Here is a 25,557-nt window from a genome sequence, read left to right on the forward strand (position 1 = left end):
ATGCTAAAATATCCATCGTATTCAAGTAACTTCAGAGTAAGTTTGTCCAGTTTACCTTTGTGTGTGTTTGTTTCAAGCAGCTTTATCTTTATTCAAAGATTATGGAGACGAGAACAATCGAGGCAGAGCCACTGAGAAAATAAATGTCCAACAATGACATCATCAAACTCTGTAAAGAGAGATGACATACATTGAGTATGCTGTACAGACTTAGCTAAAATGAGCATGTTTAATTTTTAAGACTTTGTTTCTCATTCAAATTGTTAACTTAGTACGGTCTAAAAACACAACGTCTGTTTCCATCATTAATGTACACAATCATGCCATCTTATTGAGGAGATCTGAAGAATGCCAGAGGAGACAAGAAGGAGGACAGAGTGTGTTTCTCGTAGCAGAAGCAGCACAGCAGCGCTGCACCTGAAACAATCACAATGATGCTCCGTCTAGAAGAGGGTCTGGTCTCCGGTTCTGGTACCACTCGGGTCCTGAAAGGCCGATGCACCCGCTCCCACTGAGTGAGAATGGCCTGACGGGCTCCGGCCCACTGGCCCGGTCCAGTCAGACGGTACTGGTATGACGTGCAGGGACCCAGCAGAACCTGCAGAGCCAGTCTGGGGTCCGTCAGCAGGAGCCACGGTATATTTGGTTTAACCCCCACCTGCTCTGCCATCGAGTCCATGTAAGGGATGTAGTCCACGTGGAGGGGGTTACGCTCTGAGCAGGTGTATCTAACACAGGTAAACGAAAAAACATTAAAAAGTTTTATGTGGGACTTATCACAACATAAATAATGTGATGTTAAAAGAAAGACGTTTGAAGTTCTAGTGTGTTTGATTTGGCACCATCTAGCGGTGAGGTTGCAGATTGCAACCAACTGAAACTTCTCTCTGTGTGCCAAGCGTGTAGGAGAACTACGGTGGCCCACGTGAACTAGAACCATTGTTTGGTTTGTCTGTTCTGGGCTACTGTAGAAACATGGCGGCGGGCTCCAGGAAGACAACTCGCTCCATACGTAGATTTAAGGCTAATTCTAAGGCAACAAACACAATGATTCTGACTTTCAGGTGATTATACACTAATGAAAACATACTCCAAAATATTTTATTCCATTTCTTTCAATAGAAATGCTACAAATTAATTTTAAACCAAAAAAAAAAGCTAAATTTCTGATGGTTCCAGGTTCTCAAATGTGAGTATTTCTTGCTTTTCTTACGTTATAGTACATATTATTGAGTTTCTAAAAGTCTTTAAAGGATTAATAAATTAAATCAAGAAAATAATTGGCAGATTTGTTGTCAATGAAAATAATTGTTAAATGAATTAAGTGAAATGAATTATTTGTGATAATCTCAATATCTTAATTTGGATACAAGTCACACATATTTCCTACCTCTGATGCATAGCTTCTGTGTCTTTTTCAATTTCCTTCATCATGGTCTCTTCTGATGGGAGGGTCGATAAGCCTGCATGAAAAAAACAACAAACTTAAAGTTACTACAAGGAACTTTCAGTTTGTGGGGTTTTTTTTTTTGGCGGCCCCTGTGGACAAAAGCGGTAGTGTATCCACGAGCATGTTTTAAAGATGCAGCTGCCAGACTCCCTTTAGAAAACCTTTAAATTTCCTGCAGGAAAGTCTGCAAATCTGCCCCGCTTAGTCCTTAATCAGATTCAATGACAGGCACTAAGAATACCTTAGTCTGTGTCAGTTAAAAGTTATCATTGTTTTATCAGCTTAAACACACAAGCGCTTTACCTTTAAACACTCTTGTGGCCCAGCGGGCCTGCATCTCGGCCAGAGGGTTGATCGCCCCGAAGCCGTGGATGAAGCCCACCACCGCCAGAGTCGGCTCAGTCAGCGCCGGGGGGAACACGTGCTTGTAGAGACGCAGCCTGAAACCACATTTAGCCTGCAGAGCTGAGGGCAGGAAGGGGAAGCTGTAGTTGTACCCCGTGGCAAACACCACTACGTCCACCTGTGTGACACACACACATACATATATATATATATATATATATATATATATATATATATATATATATATATATATATACATACTGTATTTACCTTGAATGATACAGATTAGAATACACAGACTAAGAACTGTAAAATACACACCTTGTCTATGACGCTCCCATCCACTAGGACCACCCTGGATCCACAAAACTCCTTCACATTTGGTTTCACCTGAACCCGACCCGAGAGGATACGAGCCGGCAGGTCGTCGTTCACAAGAGGGATCTGCGCGAAAAAACTGACGAAAGGGCAGCAGAGCTGCGTGAGGGAATAATTGCAGCCATAATCAATCTATAGGAATTTGTACTTTTGTCACTTAAAAGTAACCGCTCAACCGAGTGCCATCGTTACCCGTGTTTTGGTTTCAGACCGTACAGTCTGTGGTCGAATGCTTCGTCCAGCTTCTTCTCCACCGTCCTGTTGGTCCACGAGGGGAAGAGCTTCTGCATCATCGCGCCCACTCGAGAAACCTGAACCAGGTCAGCCGGGAGCCCGCCCTGTCCCAGGCGGCTGACGACCCACGCTCCGCTCCTGGTACTGAGGAACACCTGCAGGTCGGGTCAAAAAACGTACAGCCACATGCAGCGGTTATTTAAATATGAAACAGCAATGCCGGATTTGAAAAAAGACACAGAACCGTACCTTCTCAGCAACTCTACTGATATCCACGGCGATGTCGCCTCCAGAGTTCCCAATCCCGATGACCACCACTCTCTTCCCCTGCAGACCCTCAGCGTTGCGATAATCCCAGCTGTGGAAGTATCTACCGTCGAAGCTCTCAATACCTGGGATGGAATAAGAACAGAAAACCCCCCATATATTCATAGCCGTATACTCCCATTGAAGAGCAGTGAGGGTGTATGACGACTGCTGGTACCTGGGAAGTCTGTGAGAGGCAGGTGAGGTTGGGTGAAGTGTCCGCTACAAACCATCACTGCATCAAAAACAGCAGCCTCCCTCCGACCGTCTCTCCTCTCTGTCTCCACCTCCCACCGGCCTGTCGCCGCAAAATCGGTGGTCTGCCTCACACTGACCACGGACGTCTGAGGCACACACACGCACACACACACACACACACACACACACACACACACACACACACACACACACACACACACACACACTGTTGAATATTCTGCATTGATATCAGTCTTTATCCGCTACATTCATGGGCACCACTTTATTTTAAGTCCCCCACATTTAGCACTTATAAGCAGTGTACAAACATTTAATAAATGGTTTATAACACTTTGTATTCATGCTGTCACACTTGTATGTCAAGCTGGGTTTTTGTCCTGTCTCCACGTTTGTTTTGTGACTTCCTGTTTTATTTTGGAAATTAACTCTCCTCTCGTTTCAGGTTCCTTGCCCTTCCTCATGTGTCACCAGTCTGATTGTCTTCCCTGATTCCTGATTGTGTCCACCTGTTCCCCCACTTCCCTCATGTGTACTTATAGTCTGCGTCTCCCCTTGTCCTGTGCCAGTGTGTCATGTCCTTTTGTCTTGCACACCCGCCTTATGCTATTATCAGTCCAAGTCATAGTTTTGTCTGTCCCGTTCTTGTTTCTTGTTTCTTGTTTCCTCGGTAAGAGAGATTTTGTTTTGCATTTTGCCTTTTCGACCATTCAGCTCTTTGAGTTAAATCAGAGCGTTTTTTATTTGTAGTTTAAATACCTTCCTTGAGAAGTGATTTTTGGTTTGGCTTTTGCCGTTTTGACTTTGCAGCTCCTTGAGTTAAATCAGAGCATTTTTAGTTCTTCTTTGTTATTTTCTTCTTTCCTCGCTAAGAGCGGTTTTTGTTTCCAGGGATTTCCCTGTGCATTGTTGTTGGAAATAAAAAAATCGTCAGCTGAACCTCTACTCTGCGTCCGAGTCCTCATCAAGAGCTCCCTCCGTGACACATGCACAGCTATAGGGACATTTTTAGTGTTTATTATTGTACAGTGCTTGTCAGCAATTATATTTCATATAATTTATATATGTATGTGTATTACTATAGCTTCTTTTATTATCTGTTCCTCGACTTATGGGTGCCCACAGGACATCTGCTTACAACTACAATATAATGTGTTATAAACCATTCGTTCAATGTTTATGTACTGCTTATAAAGCTAAAAATAGGGGCTTAACTTCAAATTCTTCAACTTGGACCCTATTTTTCCCATATTCTTGTGTCTACGTGACTAATGTGGACAACATAAGGTCGTTTCCATCATGTTGTCGGACACTTATGATAACAATCGGAGCCTATCAGTGGCAAAAACAAGCACTTTACATGACATTGCGGCCTGGTTTAGCGGCTGACGGCTGCACAATAACAATAATAATAATAATAATAATAATAATAGCCACTAAAAAGTCTGAATTCATCGGTAGATTTGCCAAAACCAGAATCTACATTTTCGTTGCAGATTTTCCATCGTTTTTACAGTCCTCATGAGTCAAAGGATTAATGTGGTTACTGTTGTTAGCGACCGGTTGAGCAGGCCTATATGTTTAATTCCATACAGAAAAAACTAAATACCTGCTCTTATTATCATCTTTACAAACAACCCTAAAGGTCCCTGACCTTGAAGCGTATGTGCGGCAGCAGTCTGAAGGCCTGAGCGTAGAGACGCAGATACAGCAGCACCTCAGAGTGGTGCATGTTGTTGGGGAGCTCAGCTGGAGGAGGGAAGTCGCTGAGAGACATCATCTCTTTGGAGCTGTTGATGATCACCGACTGATAGATGTTGGCACGTCCAGGCTCTGGCTCCTCCTGCAGAGGGACGATATGAACTTCACTTCAACTTTAAAAGCTTGACACTTTATTACAATGGTCATACATACACACACACACACACACACACACACACACACACACACAGGTATATACAACACATTTGGAGAGGAAGAGCCGGGGCATCGAACCGCCAATTAATTAATACTGTCACAATAAATATAAGACAACACTGTCATTACATGTTTCCCCCATGGCATCATTAACAGTGTGTGTAAGTATTGATGAAGGGGGAGACACTACGGGTGAATAGGGTAACACATTTAAATAATAGACACCACCATGAAACTATCCCCTTTGAATTTGTTTTTTGAATGTTATCTTTAAATATGCAAATAAGGCATTATGTAATGTTAACAATTGGTAAATTTAGGAGAAAACAAATACTCAAAGTAGTAAAATAAACAGCTAAATGTGTATTTTGGATGTTTTCTTCCCACGAAGGAAAACATGTTATGGAAGCAAAGTAGTCAAAAATCTCAAAATCTAACAGTTGTAAGAAAACAGTTTTTGTCTGTAGTGTCTCGCCCTAATTTAGTTTCCATATTTCAATTAAAAATACAAAACAGATATGTTTGGTTTGAGTCCTGCTTCAGTGCTACTACATGTAATTAATACAATGATAATAAATACAAATGATTAACAGTTATTTACCATGTTGTGTGATACTGTATAAGCAAACCAAAGACATTGTGTACTGAATTAAGAGTCCTCTCAGTAATGTGAATGACAGCTACGGTGTATTTTTTTCTTTTAGCATAAATACGTTTATTTCCTGTCAGATTTGTGTGTGTGTATATTCATACACTAACAGTCAAAAAGAGTGTGACTTCAGTGTATGAAGACGGTATAAAAGCGTCGTCGCTCACCTTAAATCTCCACAGACCTCCAATGTCACGGCTGCTCTCAAAGCAGCTGGGCTCCAGACCTTCGTCCAAACAGGCCTTGATGCTGGTCAGACCAGAAACCCCGGCGCCGATCACTGCCACCTTCTGAACCATGCTGGAGAGGAACGACGGCCCGACAGCAACGGGAACTCTGAGAGGTTGGAACCGGAGACAGAAGAAACGTGTGTGTGTGTGTGTGTGTGTGTGTGTGTGTGTGTGTGTTGCTTTGCGGTGTGACTTGAAGCAGCTTCACGTTGAGTGTCTTTCACACCCACATCGGGTTTTAATTTGCATGTAAACGATGACTTTTCAAGTTGCTTGAGTCAATCAATTAATTTGAGCACGAGACAGAGGAGTACGAAACAAGATTAAAGCGTCACCTTATAAAGAACAATGGATCCATCCATAATCTTATTTTGCCTCACCTTTTTCAGAGAGGAAGATTTACACAAGCGTAACAAATACCAGAAGTTCATGTCAATCATTGCCGGAACATCATTGCATCCTGTGATTGTTCTGCTATGAGAAGTCAAAATGTCTGCTGGGAACAAGAAGTGCTCTCATGCTATAATGATTCAAGCTAGAAAGAGTTATTATTCAGGAGACCTCTGCCCTTCTTTGCCAATCTGTTGTTTGTATCCTTGAGGGCTCATTAGTGCCAACCGGGAACACCTGGGTCCAGTGTTCCCGGTCTATAAAGCTCTGGCTGCGACTAACAGAGTCTACGGCCCAATCCCAATCTCCACACTCATGGACTTTGAGGCGCGCTCCTCTCCCGCAACGTCCTTAAAATCCCCCAGGCGGCAATGGAGCGTTAATCTGTAAACTGTTTGTCGCACGTCTGGAGCCCTCTGACCTTCACTACCCCTCTACGTCCTATAGAGGCGCTGTGGTTCAGCCACTCTTTAATGAATTACTTTATTTAACTTTTGAAAATCATCTCCCACTTTGTCTCGGTCTTAGTAACCGGGTTGCGACAGAAGTAAGATGACATGTAAAGCACATGTGGATACAAGGAAAACACAGATTAAGTCAGTTTGATTTAATTGAATTTAATTATGTATGGTAAAATAGTTTGATTGGATTGTTCTCATCATGGCTTTACAACCTTTTCCTTATTGAAAGTGTTCTTTTATGTGTTTGCTACTTTGCAAATTTTTAGCATAAGAAAAAAAACAACGTACGACAGCATTTAGTTGTGTTAAACAACTATAGACACTAAACAGGAGACCTTCCTCAGATCAAACACACAAACGATCAGAGGAGTGAATCTGAAGCTTGACACTTATACTCCACCTCTCCCTCACCAGCACGGAACACACCCTTCACTCCCCCCAAAACCCACAGCATAGCCGCAATAATTTACAATTTTAGCCGTAATTTCCCAGAACATCACCCTCAACGCAGCCGTGCTTGTTTCACACACAACCGACGTGACTCAGCCTTACCTCTTGTTCACAGGGAGAGAGGGACGACGGACTGAAACTCTCCATCGGCGAGGTTTTAACGTACACACGGAGCAGGTTGATGATTGATCGGCCGTGTCGTCGGAAAAACAAACGAATGACACAAATGTGGACGTAGCGCAAACTTTCCTTCCTTTGGGAGGAATTATCGGCCTAACTGTGATGTAATGTCTGGATCTTATGGATACAGAAGTGGCTTGAAGCGGTCGGTCTGGCACAGGGGGTGGGGGGGGTTGCGGTGTCACCAGAGTGATTGAAGGTGACGGGTGGTCCCCGGTTAATAAGTACAGAGATGATGCGAAAACTGGCTAAAACAGAAGACAAAGTGCAACATGATAGATTTTGGATAACGGTACTGCAAACATGTGGCAATGGACAGCATTTAATGTATAACAGCTTAGACCGGACTTAAGACTCAAAAGGTGTGTTTACAATGAGAAGATTATACAATTTATATATATTGTCCTTAATGGAAGAAGAATGCAGCACTTGCAGCTCTAAAGCAGTGTCGGTCAGCATCATTGCAACAAACCGACTACGAACAAATGCAAACTTTATTACCATGTTTTGTGCAAACAAATACAACCCATAGCGGGATAATCTGTAATAAGAAGGACTTAAATAGAAGAAAAAGATCATTGTTGTAACTTGTAACTGGCACACACCACACCAGAGGAGAATGTTAAATATCACAGGCTTTATTCAAGAATTAAATATAGTCCAATTATGTTGGTTGAACACTAAAACATTTTCCTCACAAAGGTTATATAACACGTCTGTTATGCCTTTATAAAGCAGGTTTACAGAATACGAGGATAGAAGTTGTTTATTATAGCAGCAGTAGGACGGCAGCACAGCAGCACAGCAGCGCTGCACCTGACACGCTCTCTATGATGCTGCGTCTAAAAGAGGGTCCGGTCTCCGGTTCCGGTACCACTCGGGTCCTGAAAGGCCGACGCACCCGCTCCCACTGAGTGAGGATGGCCCGACGGGCTCCGGCCCACCGGGAGGGTCCAGTCAGACGGTACTGGTATGACGTGCAGGGACCCAGCAGAACCTGCAGAGCCAGTCTGGGGTCCGTCAGCAGGAGCCACGGTATATTTGGTCGAACCCCCACCCGCTCTGCCAGAGAGTCCAGGTAAGGGATGAAGTCCACCTCGATGGGGTTGCGTTCAGAGCAGGCGTATCTAATGAAGAGAGACAAACGGATGAGTTGTAAAAAGATGCGATTTTAAAGGGTCAAACTAAAAGTCGCCGTCATGGTCAAAAGCCAATGCATAACTTTGTTCGATATAAATATTGGCTCCAAAAAAAAAAAAAAAAAGAGTATGTATAATATATTACATATCATAAATGCTTCATGTCTTACCTCTGTTGCATAGCTGCTGTGTCCTTCTTAATTTCCTCCATCATTGTTTCCTCAGAGGGTAAATTTGATAAACCTATAGAGAAAATTTTGGGGTGAATTTGATTGCATGAATAAAAGGGAAATACATACAACAATGTGTCTTGTGTTTCTCTTCATTTTTTTTTTTTTCTTTTTTTTTTTTTAAATTTAGGCATTTTAAATCCCCTGCAGCATTTCTCTCTCACACTCTGGGAGCGCCTCTTTCACTCATCACCATAAATAATAATAATAATTAAAGCTGCGAGCAGCGATGAACGGGCCCTCGCCTCCTCCCGCACGTCGGGGGTGCCGGCGGGACTCCAACGTATGCAGCCGAGATTGTCTGCGACAGTCGGACAACGCGCTTAGGAGTCCGATGATTTTTTTTCTGCTTGGACCGCGTGACGCAGGAAATGATGCTATGCAAATAGTCCACAGCATCCTGTATCCGCTGTGTGGTGCTACAGAGCATGCAAAAACATGTTTTATGTTGCTCTATAACAACTGTAGACAACATTGTGTAAAAGTCATGTAAATCGGATGCCAGTTGTCAAAAAACGCAAAATTACTTTGGCCAGCAGGTGGCGCTGTGAGTATTCGTGAAAATTAGCTTGTAGACATCCTCAGGCCATGAGTGTTATCAAGCATGGGAAGTTTAGGAGCGTTTGGAACAAGTCCGGCTGAGTTACATCAGCTTTTTTCATGGGGAGTCACGTAAAGTAGCCGCCCGCTACGGCTAAGCCATTCCGTCAAACGTAAAGCTTTTGATAACTTTTAATCACAAAGGTCTTGAGGCTGTACTGACCAAATTTGAAGTGGATCCGACAAAGTGTCGAGGAGGAGTTTGTTAAAGTATAGCGACTAGAAATGAGCCTAAATCCATTGAAAAATGACACAAAAATCAAAATGGCCGACTTCCGGTACGGTTGAGAGCATGGTCCCAAGAGACTTATTTGTAAGTCTCTCTGAGATACATGTTCCTACCAAGTTTCATACAGGTACCTCAAACGTAGCGCTGGGGCTGCTCTTTTGAATTATTGTAGGGGGCGCTATGGAGGCAATTTAAAACGGCCAAGCCAAACACCCATATAAAATATGTCTTCCCATTACCTATGACACATGTACAAAGTTTCATGAGTTTTTGAGCATCGCAAGTCACTGATCCATCAGCCTACGTTTTCATGGCGAATGATGCATTGCCATGGCAACAGCTTTCAACGAAAACTCTCAATATTCATGATGATGCATCATCAATATATTGAGGCTATCTTTACCAAATTTCAGACTGATCTGATGAACTGGCTAGGAGGAGTAAATAAAAGTATAAAATATGACATTTCCTTCTGCCAGTAGGTGGCGCTATGAGTTATTGAACATTTTTTAATTGAAATGTGCTAAGGGCTGAAGTAGCATCATGCATAAGACATTTCGTGCAGATTGAATAATGTACCTTGGAGTTATAACAAGTTCTTTCTTCCCGGCCAATGAGGCAAAATGGCCGCCCCGCCACGTCAAAGTTCTTTGATGAAAACTCTAGCTTTTGATAACTTTTCATCACAAAGGTCTGAAGAGCATCCTGACTACATTTGAAGTCGATCGCATGAATTCTCTAGGAGGAGTTTGTTCAAATACAAAGGCTGAAAACGCAAAAAATCACCAAAAAACTGAAATTGAGTGAATTACTGTAGCGCCCCCTATTGGTTGAATGGACTGAAAATTGCACGGGATGTTCCACCATGCAATGTGCACAAATACTGCAAATTTGGTGATTTTAGGATACACGGTTGTGAAGTTATGTGTATTGAAAAACAAGCCACGCCCCAAGAAGTTCATTGGTCCGTATCTTCTAAACGCTGTAAGATATCAACAAGCTTTTGATAAGATTTTGTGATCTAGATCCAATAATGATTCACAGAAAATTTGGTAGCAATCGGACAAAGCGTGTAGGAGGAGATCTCAAAAATGTGTTTTTCACAAAATTCAAAATGGCGGAAAATTTTGGCAGGCGGAGCTTAGGGGTCTGAGAGGCTTTTTTGTAGATCTAACGGATCTAGACATTTGAGTTGAATTTCAAGTAAATCGGACATACTGGCCGAGGAGCGTCGCCGGTCCGACTTGTAGGGGGCGATAGAGAGCCATTTTTTTACAGTGAAATATGCAACCTATGTCAGATGGCTATTTTCGCCAGACCTGACAAGTCTGCAAAATTTGGTGAGTTTTCATGCATGGCAAGTATCCCAAAAATGCTCCCAAAGTGTAAAAATAAAAATCATAATAATACCCCATACAATTTCAATAGGGCCTTCGCTGGCCCGACGTTGTCAGTGGCTCGGGCCCTAATAATAAAACGTTTTATTTGTATAGCACTTTAGGTGGTAAAAACTGAAGAAATAAAAAGCAATTACAATATGAACAGAAGAGATGACGTAACAGTAAGGAACAACACAAAAACATGCATGACTAGCTTCACAGGTTAAACGCAGATTTAAATAGATTCGTTTTAAGATCAAATCATCTTACTTTTAAAGTTTTTAAAGAGTTTTAAATCATCATCATCATCACATTTGGCTTATTTCGAGGCTTGTTCCGTGCGGACACATTGATGGAGCACTAAGAGTCCATGCTTGTCATCACAGCTCTGTATGAAAAAGATGGTTGAGTAAACTGAGATTCGGGGGGGGGTTTACCTCTAAACACTCTTGTGGCCCAGCGGGCCTGCATCTCAGCCAGCGGGGTGATGGGTCCGACGCTGTGGACGAAGCCCACCACCGCCATGGTGGGCTTGGTCATCGCGGGGGGGAACACGTGCTTGTAGAGACGCAGCCTGTCGCCACATGTAACCTGCTGAGCTGAGGGCAGGAAGGGAACGCTGTATTTGTACCCCGTGGCAAACACCACTACGTCCACCTGTGTGACACACACACACACACACACACACACACACACACACACACACACACACACACACACACACACACACACATTGTGCTCTTGTATCATAGTCCAGGCCATAGGGCTATATCAATGTTACTGTACTGATAACACCGTTCTACACACCTTGTCTATGGTGCTCCCATCCGCTAAGACCACACCGGAACCACAGAACTCCGTCACGTTCAGTTTCACCTGAACCCGACCCGAGATGATCCGAGACGGCAGGTAGTCATTCACCACGGTCTGCTCAAAAATCCTGCCAACAGTAATATTAGTCATATTTGTGAAGCGGGCTTTCAGGTTGTTTTTTTTTTTTTTTTTAAATGTTAACATCCAAACTGGCTGTGATAAGACAAGAACACATACTGAAATATTTCCCCCGGTTATGAATTTACCGGGAGTAAAGGGCAAGGAAGTGGGGAAGGGCCTTTAAAGCACATTAAACATGGCTGCCAAGCGGTGGATGGTGCGCCGTTGGGCCCAAATGCATCGCATAGACTTACACAGGGAAAGAGACGTCTGTAAATCAGCTGATATTTAGTCATTTGAGGTAGATCACGGTCCAGACACGAACACTTGAATAGCCCTTATCTCAGTCATTAGGTCCGAAAAGTTGAGTCATTACCACTCAGGCATAATAAATAAGAACACAACGTTTTGCCGTTGTGCACCACTGAGCGACTTTAATGAACGGGACCCCGCCTCCAAAGCTGTTTCCTGTTTTCTTTACACATCCGTACGACGTGATCCCATCGCAGGTGACTAAACAACCGAAAATATGAATTGTTGCTCAATCTCCTCCTCAACTGTCCATTCCTTCTATCTGGACCGTTGCATTTCGGACTCAAATTTGATTTTGTTACCTGTGCTTTGGTTTCAGGCCATAGAGTCCATGATCAAATACTTCGTTCACGTTCTTTTCCAAAATCCCCGCTCTCCACGAGGGGAAGAGCTGCTGCAGCATCCTGTCTATCCTGGACCTCCCTATCATGTCCATAGGGAGCCCCCCCTGGCCCACGCGGCTCACCACCCACGCTCCGCTCCTGATACAGAGGAACACCTGCATATCAGATCAGCACAGAGAGGGTGAATATCAACGGTAAACGATCTGCATTAACGTGCATTCAGCGATGGACAAAATGTAGCTCAGTATCGTACCTTCTCAGCAACTCTACTGATATCCGCGGCGATATCACCCCCGGCGCTCCCAATCCCGATGACCACCACTCTTTTCCCCTGCAGACCCTCAGCGTTGCGGTATTCCCAGCTGTGGAAGTATTTGCCTTCAAAGCTCTCAACACCTGAAACGGGGAATCAAAGAATAAATGAATGAGTCAGTCGCTCCACGGCTTACTGAATGCATGATCCCTGATCTATCGGATGCGACGCTGAGACGCTCGCAAATGTTGCTACGCGTTGTGTGTGTGTGTGTGTGTGTGTGGTTGCAGTTGAGATGATGACTTGTGGGGAAGTAGCCGCGTCGCAAAGCAGTTGAAATAAAGGACGTTTTTAGAGAAAGATAAATGGAAACAACGGTTATTGTCTGCGTTGATTCATTTCGGCTACTTTTTAAAAAAAAAGTTGCTACCAAGAAATTTCATTTTGGGTCGATTTTGGCGGCCAGTTTTATTGAGTATCACCGCTTTGTGTCATAAAGATCTGCAGCTGCCAGACTCCTTTTAAAAAAAAAAAAAAATACTTTCATTTCACTGTAGCAGGGTCTGACAGTCTGCCCGGCTTAGTTCTGCTTCTTCACGCTTTATTATGTCATATAGAGGCATCGGCATTCAATTGAATCTTTTTCACAACCAATTAATAAAAGTAAAATACTGCTGGTACCTGGGAAGTCTGTGAGAGGCAGGTGAGGTTGGCTGAAGTGTCCGCTACAAACCATCACTGCATCAAAAACAGCAGCCTCCCTCCGACCGTCTCTCCTCTCTGTCTCCACCTCCCACCGGCCTGTCGCCGCAAAATCGGTGGTCTGCCTCACACTGACCACGGACGTCTGAAACACACACACACACACACACACACACACACACACACACACACAAGCAGGCACATACGCAGAATATAAATACAGTGTTGGGGCAAGCTACTTGGATAGTGTAGTCAGCTAAAAGCGACCATTTACTCTACATTAAATGAAGCTTCACTTCACTGAAGCAACATAAACTTCAGGCCCACAGACTGACCCCCCCCCCTCAGTCTGATGCAGCCCCTGAACCGGAACACACTGACCTGGACACGTATGTGCGGCGACAGTTCGAAGGCCTGCGCGTAGAGACGCAGGTATTGCAGCAACTCGGAGGGGTGCATGTTGTTCGGAAGCTCCGCTGGAGGAGGGAAGTCGCTGAAGGCCATCCTCTCTTTGGAGCTGTTGATGATCACAGAGGAATAGAGGCTGGCCCGTCCGGGCTCTAGATTGTCCTGCAGACGGAGGTGAAAATGGACGGATGAAGAGGACAATTACTTTCTTACTGAGCCGTGCGCATTATTAATAACTCATCAAGTTGCTGTCACGACTTTGGAGCCTCTGAATGCAACTCTGATTAAAGCTGATGGACCTCAAAATGCGCTCATTGTTTAGAGCACAAGCCGATAAGCTGCACATTAATGTGACACATCACAGTTAGTGTGCACCTGAGGGCAAATCTCACAGGATTTTAAGTTATCAAAAAAAAAGTCAAAATGATCCCATGACTGTGCTTGGCATTTGCAGACAGCAACAAATGTGATATAAACAGGTAGAAAATGTTCAGTCACATTCTCTTAAATGCACAGTACAGCTCATATTCACCTTAAATCTCCACAGACCTCCAATGTCATGGCTGCTCTCAAAGCAGGTGGGCTCCAGACCTTCGTCCAAACAGGCCTTGATGCTGGTCAGACCAGAAATCCCAGCGCCGATCACTGCCACCTTCTGAACCATGCTGGAGAGGAACGACGGGACAGCTGATCTGATATAGAGGGTGGAACCGGAGACAAAAGAAAACTGGTTTTGCAATGTGGTTTGATGCTTCGTTTCATGTGGACTGTGTGACTCTTTCACGCCGGGTATATTGGGTTTGAATCAATCATTTGCATGTCAATCATGGCTTGAAGGCAAAGTGGAATCGACCTTTTTTTCCCAGAACACGTTTTACACACATGTCGGCGTAAAAACACACCAGCACTTCCTGCATAACATTGTATTAATTCCTGGAACATCATTGATGTCGCGAGTCTCACCAAGTTAGTAAATGACATGAGACTGAACAACACCTTTTTAACCAAAGCTTGTAGGTAAGTTCATTACTGTCAGCCTCTCTCAGGGGAAGAGCTCTCTTACCTTTAGGAGACTAGAGATGAGAAAGTCTTGACTTTGGTTGGAGTGTACAAAATAGAAAAAACCCCCCCAAAAAATAAAGAATTCAAATAATGAATTAACTAAAATTATAAAGACGATTATGGGTTACAAAAATAAAATGCAAAGAGAGTCAATAAAAGAAAAAAGAAAAGACTAAAATGTCAAAAGCTAATTCTACGTCTCAGAGACCTCAAGTTCCAACCTTAAACTGAGGACTGAACCGACATCAACCGACCTCTTTATTCTTTCAGCACCTTTAACATCCTGGTCCATATATGGCAGATAACTAAACATCATCAAATCATTGGATGAAAACTGTTCACGTACTCTTCAAATTTTGTCACGCTTCTCAATGCCAACACTTGTTTCTTAAGCTTCTGTCCGGCCTTCCTGGGTGACACATCAGTACCCGGTATTTCTAACAGTTACCGCCTTTAGACAAATCCAAGGTTACCTAATTTAATCATCTTAAGCAATCGTGACCTCAAGAGTATATAGAGACATTCATAATAACAAAAACTCAGTAATAATGAAAATAAAGGAATGAAAAGTAAAACTATGACAGATTCAAAATGACTCCTATGTCAGTAATAGGTAAGAAACCAATAGTAACTCATTGAGCAGAACGAAACTGAGATGCATCAATACTGAATGAATAAAACAAGAGAAAACAATACTTTGAACTATAGCTTCTCTTTGGCTCTTTGGCTGGTGGCTATAAGAGCTGAGCAGACTAAAGGTCAATGAAAACCACATTAATACATTTAGGAATTTCCATTTTGTAGGTGTCAGTTGCCCAAACTACAGAATGCCTCATGCTGAGCTCACAGGGTCTAGCTTCCTCCTCCCTCTTGCTGCAGAAAGCAGAAGCCGTTTGATAAAAAAACCAAAAACAGAAGTTGATCGGCAGTGGAGTTTCATAATTTTTGCACAATGTTTGCAAAATTCTTCAAGGTGTTTGTCCAGCTGGACATGCACACAAAACCTCTAAAAGGGAGGCGTCCAGGAGGATCCCGATCAGATGCCTGAACCACCTCAGCTGGCCTTTTGACGCCCTGTTATCATACTCCTTTACAAGCTACTATTTCAGCCAGACCATAATTCCTGTTTCGGCACAAGAAAACAAAAGCCCAAATAGAGAATCAAATGTCCGAAGCTCCGTCTGCTGCTTTTTCAACAGAAGGTTGGACGTCAAGGGCTACCCAAAGCTACCTGACAGTAACGGCACACTACCTCCCCGCTGAGTGGGAGATGAAAAGTTCTTCAGACACGCCCTCTTGAGAGTCACGCCAGCGAGGATTTGGCCAAAGAGATGAGAGTTGCGTCACGTTGGACTTTTTATTTCTTCAATCAGTCGGCCTCCGTTTAGGATTTTCTACATGGTTAGTGCTGGTTATCGGTACCTTTAGGTATTCACTGAAACAATCCAGGACCCAGTAGTATTGAAACTTCCCCAGTCAAACAACACCTGCAATCAATCCTTGAAATTACAATTCGTATGGTTTTGCTCCACCAATCACCACAAGCGTTCTTTGATTTAAAGCAAAGTGTAATTCACAATTTCAAAACCCCATGTTATTACATACATGCCACAGTAAAAAGCAGGAGGCTACATTTCTTTGCATGCCAAACACAAAATAGAAAGATTTTATTACAATACATGACTTCTCAAATACTCTCAAATGTCCTCTCTCGATATTAAAAGTGGATCTTTTAAACCAGGCGTCACTCCCAACTCTTCAAATACAGACGCTTGGTCAGTGCCCCGCACCGTCTGATACCGACGCGCCGAGATTTCAACTAACTCCAATTTAAACCCACCCAGCGGGTTGAGGGCAAGAGGGAGGGCTGGTAGATGGGTATAACAAACGCAGGACTTTCACCCAGGAGACCGCTCTTCGTGTCCTAAAAAAAAACTCAGTCATGTGGGTCGTTAACATCAACCATCTGCTAAACCTCACTAAGTGGTTTTATTTTCTGAACCTAACTTCCTGTGAAGACAGAAGTTCATTTTGAAAAGACAGTTTTGGACGTGCCACGCCGTCCCTGCCACGTCCAAAAACTAACGCTAGAGAGGTACGTAGAGCGTCATCGTTTCAAACCAAGCGTCTGTATTTGACAGAGTTGGGAGTGAGAACGTGTTGATCTCTCAGGGTCTGTTCTTACTTTTTTCATCACATTGCAACATACATGATTTTGGATCCTATGTCACAAACTGGACCTAGATTTCATCATGTTCTTGTGGTTAACCAGTGAAGAAACTCAGGAAAATCTTGCCCTTGTCCAGAACCTGAGCTGCACCCTGCAGCACTGGAGGAATGTCATTTTTCAACAGAACGACAGCAATGGTAACAGTTCCTGCAAACATGAGCAGCCAGGGTGAAAAGAGCACAGAAGGTCGGCTCTCCGGTTCCGGTACCGCCCTGGTACTGAACGGCTGAGCCACCCGCTCCCACTGAGTGAGGATGGCCTGGCGGGCTCCGGCCCACTGTCCGGGCCCCGTGAGACGATACTGATAAGGCGTGCAGGGTCCAAAGAAGACCCTGATCCAGAGCACGGGATCTCTCAGTAGTAGTCTCGGGAAGTTAGGTCGCACCCCGACCTGCGATTAGAAGTCTGTCATGAAGATTGTGTCTCACAAATACAGTCCAAATGGTCACACAATTTTATATAGAGATGAACTGAACTGACCTCCGCAGCCATGAACTCCAGGTAAGGGATGTAGTCTACCAGGAGAGCCGCCTTTCGTGGGCAAGGATAGCTGAGGAAAACATGCAGAGTCTTTCAAAAGTCAAACATAGTTAAATAAAAATTCAGCTTTCTACAAAAACCAGCCTGAATGATGGCAGCATGGAAAGGACTTCAGTGTGACGATGATGTCTACCGTTTCATGTTTCTCTTCCTCTCACACTCAATGACCTCCAGCATCCTCTCCTTAGGTGGCAGATGGCTCAAACCTTTACAGATAAAAAAAAAGCAACAAATTGACACACGTTGCTTCTTGGCACTGAAAATGTGTGTAAATTTAAAGCAGTTTACCGGCAAAGACCTTTACAGCCCAGCGCGCCTGCATTTCTACTATGGGAATGATTGGTCCTGTTGTCTGGAAAAGACCCAAGACGGCCAGTGTGGGTTGTGATAGAGAAGGAGGAAACAGGGTCCTGAAATTTAAGAAAGCCTTTGTTGATCCTTCACATTCCAATCACATTCCAATGCATAACATAAGACCTGAAAAGACACGATGCGCCGCTCAGAATAGGCAAAATGCTTACAAGCTCCATTCTACGGAGCTTGTAATAATAAGTCGGACTTATTAGTTCAATTAGTTATTATTGGGTTCGGTTTCATTTTGGCTTCATTTAAAAAAAAAAAAAAAAAAATGTAATGCAATTTTATATTAATCAAAATACTGAATTTATATGTATATTTGTTAAAGTGTATTCAAAAAGGCATTTTAAAAAAATATTGAAAGAATAGTTTTGAGGAAATGGTTCCTAATAGAGTTACATTACAGTCACTATTATCCAAAGTGACTTACAATAAGCGTATTCAACATAGGTATTCAAAAGAACTACTAGTCACCAGAAGTCATAAGTGCATCTGCTTGCTTACACAAGCATCTGAGAGCATGAAGCAGAGCATAACTCAGAGCCAAAGTACAGAAACAAGAAAAACAGTTAGTGCTATAAGTAATATGAATACAATAAGTGCAACAAACTAGTATGAAAACAATAAGTGCTGAGTGGAAGGCTCAGGGTAGCACTTCCTGAAGAGGTGGGTTTTCAGCCTGATGAAAGATGGGCAGCGACTCCGCTGTCCTGACGTCAGTGGGGAGTTCATTCCACCACTGTGGGGCCAGGACAGAAAACAGCCGTGACCGGGTCGATCGGCCGCCGGGACCTCTGAGCGACGGGGCGACCGATCGCCCCGAGGCAGCAGAGAGAAGTGGTCGGGCGGGGGTGTAAGGCTTGACCGTGGCCTGGAGATAGGAAGGAGCTGTTCCTTTTACTGCCCTGTATTCTAGCACCAGAGTCTTAAACTGGACGAGCTCTTACAGGTAGCCAGTGTGGAGAACGGAGAAAGGAAGTTGTGAGGGAGAACTTGGGGCGATTGAACACCAGGCGAGCTGCGGCTTTCTGGACAAGCTCCAGAGGTCTGATGGCCGACGCCGGGGCTCCGGGGAGTAGTGAGTTGCAGTAGTCCAGGCGGGAGATGACAAGAGCCTGGATGAGAACCTGCGCCGTCTCGTCAGTCAGGAAGGGACGAATCCTCCTGATGTTGTAGAGCAGGAATCTGCAGGAGCGTGTAACCGATGCAATGTTTACTGAGAATGACAGTTGGTCATCCAGGGTCACACCCAGGTTCCTCGCGGTCCGAGTCGGCGTCACCACGGTATCATCAATGGTGATGGACAGGTCCCGGTGCGGGCAACCCTTCCCCGGGAGGAACAGTAGCTCGGTTTTGTCCAGGTTGAGCTTGAGGTGGTGTGTCGCCATCCACTTTGAGATGTCAGAGTTGGATGAGATGATTGCTACCGTTCTATCTTCTCATCTAACTCAAGTATGTGACCTTTACATCCTCAGTAAATCTGTTTTTTATTGTGTAATATGGAGTTTCAATTCTACCTTCTTCACAAAATTAAAATTAGTAATAGATTTACAAAACACCATCCACCGTTTACTCACTTGTACAATGTCAGCACTTTGTGAGGCCCCCCAGATAGAGGTGAAGGCAGGAATGGAAAGTTTCCATTATAACCTGTACAGAAGACCACAGCGTCAATGTTCTCCTCCACAGTGCCATCTTCAAACACAACTCCAGAGTCCGTGAATCCTTGCACATTGGGTTTCATTACTAGCGCCCCCTGAAGGATTCGAACAGGAAGGTCATCATTGATCAAAGGCCTCCGCTCCAAAACTCTGAAAGAGAAAGGAAGTCATTGGAGTCAATACGAAGCGAAAAACAAACACATTTTTCTTATTTTTGTTCGTATCCTAAATTTGTTTTTAATATGAATCACCAACTTTTTTTTTGCTCTTCTTTTAGGTGAGAGAACATTTTACAAGTGAGAGAGCAGTCTTACCAAGACTACAAAAATATACATCTTTTTTGTCACAGTCCATAAATCATGTGTCCAATAAAACACATGATGCGTTTAATAAAAAGGAACCTATTTTTTAGGCCTCTGCTCGAAAATTGCATACCCATACTAAAAAGAGTATATCTCTGCAACCACAAGGTCTATTTGAATAATTTTGGTGTTTTAATAAACAGAACACTTTGTTCAGGTGTGTGTGTGTGTGCACGCGCACATACATACATACATACATACATACATACATACACTGGTTAAGAGTAAATGAAAATGGCACACAGCCCAAATTAAAAAGTTTCAGTTTCACCTAAAAAGAAAAAGTACTTTCAGGATTATTATTTCTTTGTAATGATGCAGCTGCAGGTCTACACATCTCCCAAATCATAGCACAATATGTGAACAGTCTCTCTGCAAAGTTTGACTTTGATAAAGTGAAGCAGAACACAATTAGAGAGGTTTTAGTATACAAAGAGTTCATGCAAGGTCTCCAAAATGATCATTTTGGCACCATCTGTTCCATTTGAATTTTGTCATGTACCAAACTATATATTTCACTTGTATATCACTAACGGTGTTTCAATACATCCAAATACCGCAGTTCTGGCTTAATTTTTAAGGCCAGAATTCTCTCTGAACCCTCCGTCTCTCTGCTTACTGTAGTTTTTCTCGATTTTCGGCCCCCTGTGAGTACGCAGGGCTATATCTCAGCAACCCATTGGTCGATTTCAATGATTGACACCTCATTTGAAGCGCAAGAGCCAATAAAATTAAGCTATATCCACAGGGACGAGATTGGCAGCACTGTTAGCCAATCAGAATCAACAAGGCACCGTCTATCGTGAAGCGTATATCCTATCAAAAGGTAAGGAGAATTTGCTGACCATAAAGCGATTTGTGTTGCTGGTGTTTGTTGGCTCATATCTCGGTGATGCTTTGTTGTAGCTGGATTTGATTTATATGTCCAGAATCGGTAGATTATCTGCTTTCTTGTGAGGTGACGCGTGTGGATATTGCATAAAATACCACAGTGGTAGAGCCAAAATTGTGGCGAGTGGGTTGCCTGGCGCTATATGGATTTTGATATTTGGCAATTCTTTTAGTTATTGTCTGAGTTGTGTTTGGAGCATGTAAAAACGGCTTATCATATTGCAAAAATGTAAAAAAAATGTGTCACCTGTGTTTGGGCTTCAGGCCGTATAGTCTGTGGTCATATTTGCAGTTGAGTGCTCTCTCTACTGCCCAGTTGGCCAGAGACCTGGGAAGAAGCAGCATGAGGATGTTGTTGAATCTTGTGACAAGGGTCATGTCCAAGGGAAGACCATTACTTGACATCCTGCCCATCACCCAGGACCCCTGCCGTGTGCTGAGAAATGTCTGTCAGAGAGAGTAAAAAGAAGGGATGTAAATAGATGTACTATGTTCTCTTGGTGTAATAAGAGCTGTATTACTTAGTTTAGTGTGATTTATGCTTGCTGCATCCCAGAGGGTCACAAGTAGCAGGTTTTTCACCCGTCATGTCCCATGCAACATTTTCCAACTACGCGGATGGGCTCAGAAAATTGGGAACTTTGACAATTTAATTTTTGGCGCGAGGAGAAAACCGCATGAGTATAAAAGATCCAAACGTTTCCTTGTCACGATTCTTCATCAGCTAATGTCTGTGCGACCGTCCTTACGGAGAGTATAACCAAGGGTTTACCTTCTTTGCAGATCGACTGATCTCCACTGCAATATCTCCTCCAGAATTGCCAATGCCAACCACCACCACCCTCTCTCCTCTGCGGGCATCTGCGTCTCTATATTCCAAGCTGTGAAGACACCTTCCAGAAAACTTCTCGTAGCCTGGAGAGATGCAGATGTTGCAACAGATCAAAGAAATTGCAAGAGGTCCTCGCAAGAATGTGCAGATGTCAAGTAAATTGTGTAAAACCCATTAGTTTACTGACCTTGGAAGTCTGACAGGGGTAAGACCGGTTGGGTGTAGTGGCCTGTGCACACCATGACGGCATCAAACACGTGTCTCTCCTCTCCATCCACGTTCTTGGTCACTATGTCCCACTGACCGGACTCAGAGAAATCTGACCTCTGTGTAACACTCCTCACTGTGGTCTGACGCACAGACAAACACACACACATGTTAATAAACTTTGACTTTACACAATACGTTGTAAAAAGACAGAGACGCTTGTGGCTTGAAGACCTGGAAACGAATGTATCTGAGCAGGTCAAAGTGGTCAGCGTAGAGCCTGAAGTACTGCAGCAGCTGGGAGTTGTGCATGTAGTTGGGATAGTCGGCAGGCATGGGAAAATCGCTGAAGCACGTCATCTCTTTGGAGGTGTTTGCCACCAAGGAGCGATAGATGCCGGCTCGCTCTGGCTCAGGCGACTCCTGAAGGAAAACAAGACATAGAAAAAAAAATACTCGGATATGGATTTTTCTGTTTTAAATCAATAGTGTTGATAATCACATTAGCATTTATGTTATATGTACAAAGCTTGACTTGTTCTAGATGTGGTGGAAAGCTCGTTGGCCATTCATCATCAAAAGACAAATCCTGAACTGGCAGCATGACTAATATTTTGTGATGTTTAAAACTGTGGCCTCACTCACCTTAAATTTCCACAGGCCGCCAATGTCATCACTGCTTTCAAAGCAGACTGGCTCCAGGCCTTCGTCAACACACGCCTTGATACAAGTCAGCCCAGAGCTGCCTGCTCCAATAACTGCCACACGTCGAACCATTGCTGAGCACTGAGAAAACAAGACTAATAGTAATCAACCAAAATGTGTTATAAGAACTGGATGCCGGACTCCAAGATGGCACCAATTCAGTCCAATGATATTTTTGTTTTCTATTGCAAAAAAGTTTTCTAGCTTCTGGGTTTACTTCCTGGATATTCTGCCCACTGAATATGAGGAGTAATCCCAAAAGTGCCGGTAAATTCCTGCTTGGTATTTAGACTTTACATTTTCACAGATTTAAAAAAAAAAAAAAAAAAAATAGGGACAGTTGTCCTGGGGATACAAGTGTCCAAGTCAGTGAGGGTCCCGGACTTTGGTAATGAGGCCAACTGCAGACGGGAAGAAATTGTTTTTGTGGCATGAGGTCTTGGTCCTGATGGACGGCAGCTTCCTGCCAGAGGGAAAGGACTCAAACAGTTTGTGTCCAGGGTGAAAAGGGGTCGGCTACAATCTTTCTTCCCCACCTCAGAGTCCTGGAGGCGAACAAGTCGTGGAGGGATTGTCGCCAATCACTCTCTCAACAGAGCGAATGATACGCTGCAGTCTGCCCTTGTCGGCAGCTGCAGCGTACCAGACCGTGATGGAGGACCAGAGGATGGACTCAATGATGGCTGCATGTGTAGAAGTGCACCATTATTGTCTTTGGCAAGTTGAACTTCTTCAGCTGCCTCAGGAAGCACATCCTCTGCTGAGCCTTCCTGGTGGTGGAGCTGATGTTAAGGTCCCACTTGAGGTCCTGGGTTATGATGGAGCCCAGGAAGCGGAAGGAACTACACAGCAACCAGGGAGTCACACAGGGAGATGGGGGCAGGTGGGTCTGCGTTCGTGCGGAAGTCCACAACCATCTCCACTGTCTTTAGTTGAGTTCTCCAAGTTGTTCAGTCCGCAGCAGGCAACCAGAAGTTCAATCTTCCACCTGTAGGCGGACTCATCCCCACCAAAGATGAATCCAATGAGGGTAGTGTCATCCGCCAACTTCAGGAGCTTGACGGACTGGTGACTGTAGGTGCAGCTGTTGGTGTACAGGAACAACGCAGCCTTGAGTGGATCTGGTGCTGATGGCCGGAGAGTCAGAGACGTGTTCCCCCAGCTTCACATGCTGCTTCCTGTCCAGACAGGAAATCTGTGATCCACTTGCGGGTGGAGTCGGGAACGGGCAGCTGAGCGCTTGTCCTGCAGCAGAGACGGGATGATAGTGTTGAAGGCAGAGCTGAGGAGTCCAGATCTTTCCACAGAGCCAAGTCTCGATGAAGCAAAAAACGGAGGATGAAGAAAAGTCTGTTTTTCCCAACCAGAGGCTGAAATTCGTCCAGTTTGTTGCACAGTGAACGCACGTTGGAACAAATTTACAATAAAAATAACACAAAACAATGCACACATACACACCAAGGAGGCCATCTGTGGATCAAAATTAAAAATAGAAAGTGTCATAGTTGGCTTTGTTTGCAGTTCGAGGCGTTCTGTCAGCAATTTTAGAGAAGTCTCTTTTATGATGGTGGTATACGGGTAAAATGCTTCATGGGTCACAAGGGGGATTTTTCTAATGTAGCCACAAATGTATTCTAATTATACATTTGAGCTAAATACTAAGATCAGCACGGTAGTAATAAAAGTGAAAATGCTAATGTTTGCTAATTAGCACTAAACGCCAAAAATAGCAGAGCCTGAATGTCATTCTATATTAAATTAAACAAGGTTCATCCTGTGGGGAACGCAAACGTTTGTACAAGATTTCATGGAAATCCATGAGGTAGTTTTTCCAGACATTGTGTTGTATCAGCTGCTTGTATCAGTGTTTTATACCCGCCCAGACATAACGCAGTTATGAGTTTGGCAACGATTATTGATTTCCTGAAACCAGAATTATTGACGTTATCCAATGAGGCTAGATTACCACCAGTTTTATGACATATGCACCCTAGACTACAATCATATTTAACTCTGTAAATATTATCTCAGTATCATAAAACATTATCATATATGATAGTCTTTCCAACAGTGCCTCTGCACTTCTTGATTTTAATTAGATTTTGTTGGCTAGCAAAACAAAACTCAAAAGAGACAACTACTTTAAGACGCCACTCAAGAGTAGAACTGAAGGAGCATTTTAACTAACTGAATGTTCAAAACAACACTGCAGCAGCATGTAAGTGTGAGACTACTTTTGTGCTCTAGCACACAGCAAAACTGGGTTTTCTGTTCAGCAAAGCTACATTTCTAGCATTTGTAACTTTAGAAGAACAGGTAACAGTTATTAAAGAACAGCAATGTCAAGCATATCATATCATTAAGTAGTTTAAAACACTTTGTTTGAGGACGTTGATCAGATTCAATTTACAGAATGTGTATTGCGCAATTCAAGAGAGACATTTTTGGCACTGCTGAACACTGCCGGAACAAAAAAGTAGGGCTCTTTACTGTTATGTTGATTAAAATGGGTTACTTTTATTGTTGAAGTCTGACAGATTGCTCTCACCTTCTCCAGTGCGCCGATTTCAAGCCCTGGGCCTCTCCGATCAAATGCCAAACAGCATTTAACTCAGTTATTTATCAACCAGTCAGTTGAACCGTCTTGCAGGGGGAAGGGAGGAGCTTTAACTTAATGACATACCTTTAACCCAGTTTGCTGTGCTGGAAATGTTTTGTAAAGGAACTTTCTTAAGCCGTTCACTCTTTAACAGGGTTTGATGTGGATGTCTAAGGTTAACTCTTCTCCTCACAGCAGATATTTTGACTTTTCACTATCACACTCAGAACTGGCAGGTTTGGATCCAAACATAGGAAAAACACTGATGAGGAGGCAGCAAGTGGCGTTAAATGATTTCCGGGCAAAAAAATAGCTCGAACAAATTCAGTCCAACAACAGGCAGGCGACTCTCAAAAAAAGAACAAACCAGGAACAC

At 43.5% G+C, this 25,557-nt stretch overlaps 3 protein-coding genes across 3 annotated transcripts; all 3 read right to left on the reverse strand.

Annotated features, from left to right (window-relative positions):
• Nucleotides 1-176: 176 nt before the first annotated feature.
• On the reverse strand, nucleotides 177-5,794 carry LOC137872261 (flavin-containing monooxygenase 5-like). The gene is made up of 9 exons (XM_068710421.1): nucleotides 5,663-5,794; nucleotides 4,584-4,772; nucleotides 2,892-3,057; nucleotides 2,657-2,799; nucleotides 2,366-2,562; nucleotides 2,117-2,252; nucleotides 1,754-1,973; nucleotides 1,391-1,463; nucleotides 177-728 (listed from the first exon to the last, which is right to left on the reverse strand). Exons 1-9 carry the CDS (start codon nucleotides 5,792-5,794, stop codon nucleotides 329-331), a joined length of 1,656 nt encoding a protein of 551 aa, XP_068566522.1. The 3' UTR covers nucleotides 177-328.
• Nucleotides 5,795-7,792: 1,998 nt separating this feature from the next.
• LOC137872266 (flavin-containing monooxygenase 5-like) lies at nucleotides 7,793-14,690 on the reverse strand. The gene is made up of 9 exons (XM_068710437.1): nucleotides 14,268-14,690; nucleotides 13,709-13,897; nucleotides 13,307-13,472; nucleotides 12,626-12,768; nucleotides 12,331-12,527; nucleotides 11,591-11,723; nucleotides 11,221-11,440; nucleotides 8,516-8,588; nucleotides 7,793-8,333 (listed from the first exon to the last, which is right to left on the reverse strand). The coding sequence occupies exons 1-9, from the start codon at nucleotides 14,397-14,399 to the stop codon at nucleotides 7,976-7,978; spliced, it is 1,611 nt and encodes a 536-aa protein (XP_068566538.1). The 5' UTR covers nucleotides 14,400-14,690; the 3' UTR covers nucleotides 7,793-7,975.
• Nucleotides 14,691-16,140: 1,450 nt separating this feature from the next.
• Nucleotides 16,141-25,206, reverse strand: LOC137872267 (flavin-containing monooxygenase 5-like). Its single transcript, XM_068710438.1, has 11 exons — nucleotides 25,131-25,206; nucleotides 22,523-22,663; nucleotides 22,112-22,300; nucleotides 21,858-22,020; nucleotides 21,611-21,753; nucleotides 21,086-21,285; nucleotides 19,502-19,735; nucleotides 17,856-17,977; nucleotides 17,701-17,773; nucleotides 17,508-17,577; nucleotides 16,141-17,418 (listed from the first exon to the last, which is right to left on the reverse strand). Exons 2-11 carry the CDS (start codon nucleotides 22,652-22,654, stop codon nucleotides 17,062-17,064), a joined length of 1,683 nt encoding a protein of 560 aa, XP_068566539.1. The 5' UTR covers nucleotides 22,655-22,663; nucleotides 25,131-25,206; the 3' UTR covers nucleotides 16,141-17,061.
• Between the last annotated feature and the right edge of the window lie 351 nt (nucleotides 25,207-25,557).

This window comes from Cebidichthys violaceus, unplaced genomic scaffold (genome assembly GCF_023349555.1).
Source record: "Cebidichthys violaceus isolate CVI_PGR_0920_01 unplaced genomic scaffold, fCebVio1.0.p SCAF_154, whole genome shotgun sequence".
Lineage (NCBI taxonomy): Eukaryota > Metazoa > Chordata > Actinopteri > Perciformes > Stichaeidae > Cebidichthys > Cebidichthys violaceus.

Bases quoted from the DNA above. Each gene is read 5' to 3' on its own strand.
- LOC137872267 (XM_068710438.1), bottom strand. From the start codon at position 22,654: ATGGTTCGACGTGTGGCAGTTATTGGAGCAGGCAGCTCTGGGCTGACT. The intron at 21,286-21,610 runs GTAAACCCTTGG...TCTCTCTGACAG, and splicing joins TCAGTCGATCTGCAAAGAAG to ACATTTCTCAGCACACGGCA. The intron at 17,774-17,855 runs GTAAACTGCTTT...TTATCTGTAAAG, and splicing joins GGCTGTAAAGGTCTTTGCCG to GTTTGAGCCATCTGCCACCT.
- LOC137872261 (XM_068710421.1), bottom strand. From the start codon at position 5,794: ATGGTTCAGAAGGTGGCAGTGATCGGCGCCGGGGTTTCTGGTCTGACC. The intron at 2,800-2,891 runs GTACCAGCAGTC...ATTCCATCCCAG, and splicing joins GCCTCTCACAGACTTCCCAG to GTATTGAGAGCTTCGACGGT. The intron at 1,464-1,753 runs GTAAAGCGCTTG...TTTTTCATGCAG, and splicing joins GGCCACAAGAGTGTTTAAAG to GCTTATCGACCCTCCCATCA.
- LOC137872266 (XM_068710437.1), bottom strand. From the start codon at position 14,399: ATGGTTCAGAAGGTGGCAGTGATCGGCGCTGGGATTTCTGGTCTGACC. The intron at 12,769-13,306 runs GTACCAGCAGTA...TCCCCGTTTCAG, and splicing joins GCCTCTCACAGACTTCCCAG to GTGTTGAGAGCTTTGAAGGC. The intron at 8,589-11,220 runs GTAAACCCCCCC...TTTTCTCTATAG, and splicing joins GGCCACAAGAGTGTTTAGAG to GTTTATCAAATTTACCCTCT.